The 11,379-nt window shown below is 34.2% G+C and overlaps 1 protein-coding gene across 2 annotated transcripts; it reads right to left on the reverse strand.

The window, feature by feature from the left end:
• Positions 1–7,738: 7,738 nt before the first annotated feature.
• On the reverse strand, positions 7,739–11,379 carry LOC121263639 (transcription termination factor MTERF4, chloroplastic). 2 transcript variants are annotated; one of them, XR_005940311.1, is made up of 3 exons: positions 11,220–11,379; positions 8,675–10,373; positions 7,739–8,099 (listed from the first exon to the last, which is right to left on the reverse strand). XR_005940311.1 is itself a non-coding variant. In XM_041166661.1 (2 exons), exon 2 carries the CDS (start codon positions 10,343–10,345, stop codon positions 8,771–8,773), a length of 1,575 nt encoding a protein of 524 aa, XP_041022595.1. In that variant the 5' UTR covers positions 10,346–10,373; positions 11,220–11,376; the 3' UTR covers positions 7,739–8,770. The 2 variants fall into 2 exon arrangements, 1 of the variants encoding a protein (XP_041022595.1); XM_041166661.1 differs by having other exon boundaries at positions 7,739–10,373; positions 11,220–11,376.

Genomic DNA, 11,379 nt, shown 5'->3' on the forward strand with positions numbered 1-11,379 from the left:
GGCAGGTCTTAAGGAGGGTTTGGTGGGTAGCTTTTGGTTTGTTTTTTGAGTAAGAAGTCTTATGGTGACACTTGGCAGTCAAATCGGGTTTCAACTTGTGTACATCTTAGGGGGATGGGGAAGAGGTGGGACAGACCAGGTGATGCTGCCAAGTTCCAACCACTCCCGAGATAGAAATGTGATCGTTTTCATCTTAATTTATACTTTAATTATATGAGAAAGTCTACTTTACCTTTTCAATTTAACACCTCTATTTGATTATTAGTTAAAATTTATTTATTTATTTTTACTTAATAGTTAAGGAAGTAATTTTAAATGTATTGGTGTATTTTTTTATTTTTTAAATATATTTAAATATGTTAAAAAATGTGAAAAAAAAAGAAAAAAAAAATTTACACTGGACGGTATGCCCAGCGGTCAAAATGGGGCGGCATAGTAGCCGCTCCCATTTAAAATATACTACATCATTTAGTGTGTGTATTTTATTGAAAAGGATAAAACGAAAAGAAATGTTTTAGTAACAAAAAGATTTCATAAAAATAAATTTATAAACTGACATGGTTTGATGTGATGCTTTTAAATTATAAAACTATTTTTATTGTAAAGTAGATTTAATATATCATATGAAGATATGTCAGTTTGTAAATTTACTTTTATTTAATCTTTTTGTGACTGTAATATTTCTTAAATACAAATACTAAGAGCAATATTAGTCAAACGGTGCTTGTGTTTATTATTTGTGATTATAATTAAGATAATCAAGAAAAATAATGACAAATACAAGATAGGATCTTGTACAAATCATTCACAGAATCTTTCATTTTTTTCTCTTTAACCGAAAATAATTATAGAAAATAAATTGTCTGTATATAGTAAAAGTGAGTGAAAATTGAAGAAGTTGTGAGGTGATGCAGTCCCTTCACCCTTGTTTGGAAAGGCACGTTGCTAGAAACAACTCCATGCAAACATAGTGGAACCCAAAGAAAGAGGACTCTTCAGAGGGAAATTGGTTTCGCAGTCTTGGTGTGGGCTCCTCATTCTCGTCCTTTTAAGGGCCCCACCACCAGTGTTTGCCAAAAAATGAAGCTGTAAATGTTAGTACCTTCACGCAATGCACATAATCTTTTCTACTACACGAAATGTAGAGAAACTATCGAGAAAAAACACTAAAGAGATGGTAGGATAATGATATGATATGGCAAATTTTATAAATAGTAATAAGATGATTTGTAAATTATAGTGAGATAATTTAAGTTAAGTATTTATTAAATTTTGAGAAATGAAAAAGAAAAAGTTGAATAAAAAATAGGGGTGTAACCGGTCCTGTCTGGTCCGGTTTTGGACAAAATCTAGGACCGAACAGGTATGTACCGATTTTTCATTTTTCACAACCGATTACGTCCCGATTACTCTCCTAAACCAGTACATCTAGTTTTACCGGTTTCCGGTCCGGTCCGATTTTCTGGTTTTTTTAAAATGTAAAAAATATATAATAAAATGTTATTAATAATTTAATATATATATTATGTTTAAAGCATATGATCAATTAAATTTTTATCTTTAAGATTAAACTTTTATTTTATAAATTATAATAAAATTATCTTATATATAATTATATTAATAACATATAATCAAAAAAATTACAAATGTTCATATTTAATATTAACATTTTATGTTATAATTTATAAATTATAATATGAAATTATTTCATATATGATATATAATTATATATTATATATATATATATAATATATAATTATATATCATATATTATATATAAAACTTATATATAAATATTTTGTATAATATATAAACTTATAATATATAAACTAGTCCGGTTCGGTCCGGTCTGGTTTCGGAAACTACGGAACCGAAACTAGACCGGAGCCGGTTTTCATAATATAGGAATCGATTCCGGACCAACCAGTCCGGTCCGGTTTTCGGTTTAAATTTACACTCCTAATAAAAAATATTATAAAATTAAAATATTGTTAGAATATAATATTTTAATATTATTTTTATTTTCAAATTTGAAAAAATTGAATTATTTTTTATTTTTTATTTAGAAATTTGGAAGTGCTGTAATGATTAGTTTGAAAATGTTTGTGTTTGAATGTTATTTGAGAAGGAAATGAGATGAGATGAAACATGTTTCCAAACATTCCTTTAAGTTGAGATGAGATGAAAATTAAAAATTAAATAAAATATTATTAGAATATTATTTTTGTTTTGTGATTTGAAAAAATTGAATTGTTTATTATATTTTATGTAGGAGTTTAAAAAATTTATAATGATCAGATAAGATGAGATGAGATGAGTTAAGCGTCTCTCAATCCAGAAAACCGTTAATGAAACCCACCCGTTTTCCAAATAGATCTTTAATTAGCTGGCTGAGAAACTTAATCAAGTTTGGTTTTTATATTGAGAATAATTCTATTACAAGAATCGATTGACCATTTTTTCAAAAACTCAAAATACGTTTCAAATTCTCTAAACAAGATATGTATTGTAACAAATTATGAGATACTAAAAAGAGTAATTATGTGGTGACAGGCTCGTCTTTGGGACAGTAGTTACGGCTTAAACCGAACATTTCATAGCGGAGAGGATTGCTACACCGATCGCCCCAACCTCTCCCTTCTGCTTAGGAAAATAAGTTGTAAAATAATAATAGGTATATTAATATGAGTAATGCTATATGTATTTATAATTTTGCGCACAACATTATTTGTACTGAATAAAAGATCTATTTTATCAAATTTTTCTTTTCTAATTCAAATTTTGAATTTCAAATTTCATAATTTTCAGCATATCAATAGCTGATACATCAATACATATTATCATGTAAGTAAAAATTATAAGTATAAATAGTATTTTCCTATTAATATTATATTTATAATTTCAATACTTTAGAGATCTTTTTAAAAATTCAAAACCCAAAACTTGTTGTGGCAGAAGCGAGTAAGAAAAATTCTATTCTCAAGCTAGTGCAGAGAGCATGTCTAATAAAATATTTACATGATATAAATTAATTTTAAAGATAAATTTTAAACAAATAAAATTTTATCATTTAAATGACATACGTTGAAAATAGAATTAATTCTATCTTTGAATTATCTAGTTGGGTGAGAAGCTGTCAATGTCATGGATACTATTTTCAATTTTATTACCGACGTGTCCAGTTGCAACATCTTGATATGATCATAACTTTCATAGCTTGATTGTTGAATTAAGTTGACTTGAGTTAAGATAATAAAATATTATTTTTTAATATTATTATTATTTTAAAATTTTAAAAAATTAAATTGTTTATATATTTTATATTAAAATTTAAAAAAATTATAATGATGAGTTGAGATGAATTTAGATTCTAAACGAAACCTAATCTCGTACTTTCACTACATGCCACACAAAGCTAGCCAAAAAAAAAATATAATGCTACATATATTTATAATTTTATTTACAATATTCATTCTGTTAACTTTTTTTATTTTTTAAATTCAAATATCACGATTTTTAATATATCAATAACTGATATGTGGAAAAGTAAATTTATTATAAATTTTTCTTAAGTTTGTCAAAAAAAAATTTGACAAAAAGGGTTTGCCCTTTGACAATTCTTACTTTTAATAACATGGATTAGGTACATAAATATTTGTCATAACGAAGGAGTAATGTGGTCCATTTGGGTGCTCAGTAAGCTACATGCCCCCTCACCCCCAAGCAAAGCAGCAATCTTTTACTGCATTTTGGCTACGTAAGAGCATTGGTAATGGTTTAAATTTTCCGCTAGAACTTTAAGTTTTGACTATAATATTAATATTTGATTATGTGAATTCACATTAGACTAGTCATTAAATTAGTCAAAATAATAATATTTTTTAATTTATTTTTTTTATATTTTGTAATTACACTAACTATATGTTAATTAATAATTTAATTTGATACTTAAATTATTGTTTTCCAACTATTTTTTTTCCTCAACCTATTATTTTTCATCTACAAAAAATATAGAAGTTGTAAAGTACAATATAGAAGAAGAACCTGAAAACTAAGGACATAAATGTGAAGTAAAAAAAAAACAACCAACAAGGTTGTCATGGCAAACCAGAAATGGGGAACTCTCTGCCACCATCACTTCAGTCCATTAATCCTAAGTTACCAATGCTTAGAACCAACCCAAAGCAACCACACACTAATGAAAGGGAGAAAATAAGGATCCCAAACATGTGCTAAATGCTCTCTCTATTTGTTTTCTACTATGCATCTCCATAGTATTGCATCAGTGGAGTATGTGTGTGCTTCTATGCTAAAACATAACCATACACAAACCAAAGTCCAAACTTAGTGCAAATACAAAACATTTTGGAACTTAAATCCAACCCACCATAATTTCCCCTCTCTTCTACGCAGAGCACCAATTTACTAGGACAAACCTCAGATATCTTTCAATGGTAGCCATCCAAACAAAAAAAAGAGACTTTGGGGATAGACCAAATAGGTTTCAAATGAAAAGCATCACTATGATTTGCAGAGCAAAATAAATACTTGACCTCCAATATCTCAATCCATTGCAAACTCGAAACAAGTACATCCTCCCAAGTTTTCAAGTACTAGCCCCAGAAAACGAAGAAAAAAAATACGGAATTAATATAACTCCCAACTCCCAAGGATTTAACACCCTAAAATGGTGGGGTTAACATCCTCTCCCCACCACCAAAAAGCATTCCATGAAAGGCGGATAACTTGATGCTCTTCAATTGAAGTCATAAGCAATACCATTAAAGAATACAAATGAAACTTGTGCTTGCAACTGGTCACCTTTTTAAATAACAAAGATAATGTGTATTAAATAAACATATGAATACTAACTCAAGAGAAGAAAGATATAGAATCGCCTAAAATTAGGTGTCAAATAGACCTCAAACTTGTTGGTCTCCTCCTCCTGAAACCTAAAATATCACATCCCTAAAATTACTTATGTGATCATTCATACATTTCCACAACTAGAGCCAAACAATTAAACTATTATATCTTTTCAAGTAACAAATGGAAAGCAAAGACCAAATGTTCGATAAGGAAGTGTTGAATTAAAAGTTTCCTCCACATATGCTCCTCGTACGATCAAATATAAGCACAAATCCAGTTAAAGAAGTCTATTGCACTTATTATATTGCTTTCTACATTTTCGGAGGAAGCACTAGACAAACATTACTATTTTTTTGTGTTTTCTTGGCAAACCAAACAGGAGCAAAATTTCCAACAAAATTCATACAATCAAAACAAAACCCACAAATCAAAAGCACAAAACAAGAAGAAAGAACAGAGAAGGGCAAAAAAGAAAAGAAAAGCTAAAGGAGGTCAACTCTGGCGCCAATTGAGAAATGAATCCTAGAGACTCATCTCGACAGAACTGAGCTTTGGTGCAATGGAGCAGTAGAATCCGGGATTTTCTGGGACAAGAAAACGAAGGAAGGAAATAAGCAAAGGGACACTATGGCTAGTTCTTTCTTCCTTGGCGCAAGAAAATGGATACAAATGGCAACCTATGGCTAATGCTTTCTTCCTTGTCATATGAAGGGTTTTCGGCTTGGAAAGGTATGTAGCGACGAGGAGGGACTCTAGGGCAAAAAATAAAGATTGAGGGAAATTGCACGTACTTGGGAAGAAACCACCAACAAGAAAACTTCCAGCTTAGCTTTTCTGGATAGAGGACGAAGAGAAAATGGTGAAGAGTGAAGAGTAGGACGTAGAGAAGAGGGAGAGAAACAGGGAACAAAATAGAAAATTTCGAGGGAAAGAAATAGGGTGGTTTGGATGAGATTTTGTGGAAATAAGTTATTCATTTGGTCTATGTACAGGAACTCGCTAATTATGACCAGCAGGTGCTTGTCACTGTAGCTCAAAGCCATAGACTTATTGCTTTGGCTAATCCAATGCAGGTAAATTTGAGACAAATGAGGCAAATATTTGGATGGCACTTTGCTCTAAAAGCTCCTACACGAAAGCCCCATCACCAAACACCTCTGACTACTGGCCAGACCTCTCCTCTTTCCTCCCGCCCTCTTCCTCTTCTCCCCCATGTCCATACCATTGCTAGTTTTTATTTTTAAGTGTTTTTTCGCGTTTTCTTCCAATGTTTGGAAATGGCTCGGAAACCTCAACCCACGCCATTCCTTTGAATACACTGGCTGCCAATCCTTCAAAAGCCCAAATAGGCCCAACCAAACTATCAACATGTGTGGTTCATGTGCCACAATGACTAAGCGAGAGATCCACGCGCCGTCGAGCTGCAACCTGTCTTCTTTTGACACACATGGCTCTCAAACTCAAGCTCTTTCATATCCGACCACCCATATGTCGCCCCCTCCAATGCGTGGTCCACATATGTTGCCACAATTTCCCACGAGTGCTCTTGACCACCAATGACTCAAACCGTCCGTTGCATTTTCTCCGTTCTTGTTTCTACTTCTCCTAATCAAGGATCATCAAGTTAAGGAAGTGAAATTCTCCATCAGCCAACTCAAAACAGAAATGTAGCACACCCCCTCCTATCATGGCTTATAGCTATGGCAATGCAATCCACATCTTGTATTGCTAAAAAATTACAAATGGTGGCTTCCCCTTAATGGGAATTGGCAGGACCGTTTGACCAATCTTATATCCTTTTCTATTATTCTTTTTGGTATTGCATTAACTATTTAAAAATTCTATGTGTAGTCAATTTTGCGTACTTCTTGCATTCTCTGTTAATATATATATATATATATATATATATATATATATATATATTATGAAACATTCTTAGGGAGGGAAAAAAATGCTAGGCCCCCACTAATTTCCATCTCATCACATCTCATTTTAGATCCATGTATGTTTTTTAAGCGTTAAAGATTCTAGTTGAGATTATAATTGATGAAGAAATTATGAACTACCTATTAATGAAATCACCCCCTTATTATACTTGTTGATATAGTTCAGTGTTGTCATAACATGTCATTTTATATCTGTTTGTCAGTTCCTGTAATTCCTTCTTCACTCTCTATCTTGTCATCCCACCCTCTATGTTGTAAGAGTTTTGAGTAATTCACGAAATTCACGCGCAATAAGGCCAAAACTTTCTTACTTTTTGATAATGAATATTAAAAAAGTTCAGCCTTCTCCGTATAATGTTCCTGAATTCAGTTCGTGATTTTATGTTGTAATCCCCCTCTTAGAAATTTGACGTGGCAGATGTACTTCCGTTACATGAATAACGCTAAATACAATTTTAAAATCTGCAAATCCCACTCACGCCCTTTAAAAAAAATGGAGTTCACCATTTTATATGCTCGTGATGCATGTCAGACAAGAAATTTCTTTATGTCCCATTTTTGACAAATTAACTAACAAGATGAAGATGATTTGTAATGGTAAAACATATACCAACTGCATTGATGTTTTCTTTTGGCTTCCCTTTCCTTTTTTTTCATGTTTGGAATGCTTTGGAAGCTCTTATATGGTGTCTTGATAAATGCCATGTGTGGTGGTGGTTGTTTTTGTTGTTGTTAATCCAATCTTTGGATCAGAATGGTCATTACACTAATTTGGTATTAGTACCACCAATTTGTCTCAAAAGTTTAATCCGATGAGAAGAAGTAAATTTAATTATTTAATTTATGATCGAACAACATCATGTCTTCAACAATACAGATAATATGACAATGGTATTATGAAGTTTGAACAAAAGGCCACCAAGTGAAAACTATGTAGACATTATCTGTACGGAGAATCAGAAAAAACTTAAATAAAGTTATTTCCATCCATCAATTTCTGAAAGCACTTGAGTGATTGAACTAATCCAGAAATTCTAATGGGCACCCCAACTGCAAGTTATGAGATGTTTCTTTACATGAACAACACTAGCTAACCGTTTGAAGGACTCTTGTTCTAAACGGGAGATGCACCTCACTCTAGGAGGGAAAAGCGCGAAGAAAATAATGTAGCATTCATTGTATCAAGGAAACTCCCATAGGAATCTTCAGATTTACATATAAAAACCTCAACTGCCACCAAAGGCAGCATGTGCATAGCTTGAGTCACCATTCATCTGCGTCTGGCTGAATAAACAAGAATATATCTTTGTCAGTTGAGAGAGAGAGTAGCTAAGAACTGAAGAAAAAATACTGCTATAATTGGCCGCTGCATATCCTTCTCAACTATAGCTTGTAAAGTTCTGCAGATCTGAACCTAAATACATCGCCAAATCCATGTCCTAGAGTATGCAAAGCGATATAAAAAGCAACGTCTTTCCCCATCATGTTTGTGATGTTCATTGAAAAGTATTTTGGGCGGCAGCATCTTTCCCCCACATTCAACAAAATCAAACCTTTTCCATGTGGCACTCATTTACCCTTGAACAACCAACTGATTGATTGTGTTTTCATATCTTTTTAACACTAGACTACCCACTCTTCTTTCTTCTCTCCTCTGTTACCCAATCTGTGAACCTAACTTTAACTTACTTTCTTTTTTATTATTTTCACAGCAATGTTGACCAAAGTATAGAGAACATATCATCAATTCTTGGGCACTGAAAGTTCACTAGATCCATTATGACTTCCTGTCCACTCTATCTATATACATGGTTAAGGAAAAAAAAGTTGAAACTAGAAATGCAAGTAAAGAAGCATACCATTCAAATATTGCACTTAAACCATCTACACAAAGACCCACATTGAGAAAACCAATTTCTCCACTGCCTACCATCAACTGAAGCTGATTCCTGATTCTATAGATAGTCATCCTCACTGTCCTCATCATAATCAGAAGCTGACTCATCACTCCTTGGTTCCATTAGTGTATTCATGTCGAATGATTGCTCTGTTTCCATCTCCTCCATGTCGATAGTATCATAGGTCATCCATTCGTCAAACTTCACATCAGAGCAATTAAGAAGCCATGCAAGAGAACATTTTAACCCCTTCTTCGCAACCACCCTATGTCTCGGTTTTATGGTAGACTCCAGACCATATGTAAAGAATGCAGGGAACATAACCAAGTCATCCAACGGCCTTTTCATCTCCATTTGGTAGTAATCAAAATTAAGTTTCATGATATCAAGATTCAAAGCAAGCAGTTGGGGACACCCGACAACCATCGTCCTCACTTGTTCCAAGGAGAATCCACAAATCTTTAGAAAATCTACATGCTTTATCACAGGTGCATTACTGAGGCTAACAACCTGTGGCATCTTCTCAAGAACTCGGCCGAAATCCTCAGGACCAATATCAATGACTGAATTAAGCAAACTCTGTTGACTGAGAAGCTTCGGTTTCAACTCAAGTCCTATAATCTCAGGATACTGTGCTACTACAGAAGGAAGTAATGCTTCTCTAACATTAAACTCTAAAAGGGATTCCACATTTGGTTTTACCCTCTCCTCCAACCCAAACCCCAGGATGTGAGGCCGCTTCTCTATCAGTCTAGCTACAGCTAATCTTGGAATGCCCAAGCCTTCCAGATACTCCACAAAAGGTTTGATCATCCTGCCTACTCGCATGCCTAAAATGTCAGGGTATCTGGTTAAAACCCCTCCAATTTCTCTTCTTGCAACTCCAATTCCAACCAAATAAGCCACTGATGTGCTCATGGTCCCTTCAAGCTTGAATCCCAACACTTCGGGATATCTCTCAAGAACTCGAGGAATATCGTTAGGCTTGATATCCATCCCTTGAAGATACTTGACCACTGGAGCAAGGTCAACAACAACACTAGCATGGAGAACCTGAGGGTATCTTCTCAAGAACTCAGTGAAAGTGGATTTCCTGACACCCAATTTTCCAAGGTAATCAAGAACAGGAATCATATTTTTCTTTACACTGCAACCAAGAATAAGAGGATAGTTGTTGATGTCTTCAATGGTAAGCCCTAATTTGTGAAGAAAATCTACACGTTCCCTCATAACCTCAGCTGTCACAGGAAGCTCCAACCCGTCAAGCTCATCAGGAATAATGCCAATTCCACGCAAGAACTCATAAACCCTGGCACGATTTGCTATTCTCTCATTCTTCATTTCTGATAAACTAGGACGACTATATAGGGATGATGGACCTCCTTGTTTCCGACCCAAACGGGCAGTACCTTGCTTGAACCGTGACGAATCCACAGAACTAGATGCAAATGTTCTATCAGCAACAGAGTACTGAAATCTTGTAACCAACCCTACTCTTCTCCCGTGGTTACCTGGAACCTTGAGAGTTGATAAAGAAGTTACCTTGGGTTTAAGAACAGTCAGAACAGGTAGGTCTGAATGTACAAGCAAAAGACCAGGTTTTCTAATGCCAGCATAGCTTCTGATCGTCATATTTCAAAAGATTTATGTACCAGAGAATCTGCACAGCAGAAATTCATAAGCAAAGAGTAAACCTGATGCTTGTCACACACAAATAAATTATATTAACAAACTGATAATGGTTGTTGCTAGGATCAGGAAAAACAAATGCCACAGAGAGAGAGAGAGAGAGAGAGAGAGAGAGAGTATGCCAGAAATTTGCTAATTCCCTAAACCATGATCTCCTGATAATAATAACCGATAAAGCTCAAAACTGCTTTCTATTATCCAGGACGACACTAAGAGTAGCCATGACAGCCATCTGCCTGATCTCCTTAGCCAGTAACAATTCTATTTTTTGAGACAACCAAACCAAATCAAGTCGGTCTAAGGATTCCTCCTTCCTTAATTATTGATTTGTGAACCCAAGCATTGGAATTGAATAGAGCCACAGAATAATCATAAGATCTAAACCAAAATCCATTTGGTTACGAAGCACTACACTCCCCACCCTCGGCAAAGCAATATGACAGTAACAAGCAAATAAATGGGAAACCCAAATCAGCGAAGAAAAATAGTAGCATTAGGCTCAGTTAAATGGAAGTTTTAGAATTTCCTAAGGTCCACAACAAACTCATTTTCTCAGCAACCAGACTAAGCACTGCTTCTCATTCACGCTCAAAATAATTATTAAATAAAAATGCTCAGACTTAATTGGTTTCGAAGATTCCAAAGAAGAAACCCAACATTAAAAATTCTCCATTTTTTTTCTCTTACGTCCCCTTCTTTATATTCATTTCCTCAGCGACAAACAAAACATAAGATTTTCGCCGGAAAAATATTATTACGGCTAAAAAAAACCCCAATTTCCAAAAGAGTACAATAAGAATGAAGAAGAAATAGTGACCTGTCGACGAGTTTCTCGGGGGTGGCGATCTCCGGCAGCAGTTGAGGAGCCGGAAGTGAAGCTCAGGTTCCGACTTCAGAGCAGGGTAAGGTTTATTGGCCAGCAGCAGATTTTTCGAGGGATTTTAGCGTGCTTTTAAGCCAATATAGCTCCGGGGCCT

This window comes from Juglans microcarpa x Juglans regia, chromosome 4S, assembly GCF_004785595.1.
Source record: "Juglans microcarpa x Juglans regia isolate MS1-56 chromosome 4S, Jm3101_v1.0, whole genome shotgun sequence".
Taxonomy (NCBI): Eukaryota; Viridiplantae; Streptophyta; class Magnoliopsida; order Fagales; family Juglandaceae; genus Juglans; species Juglans microcarpa x Juglans regia.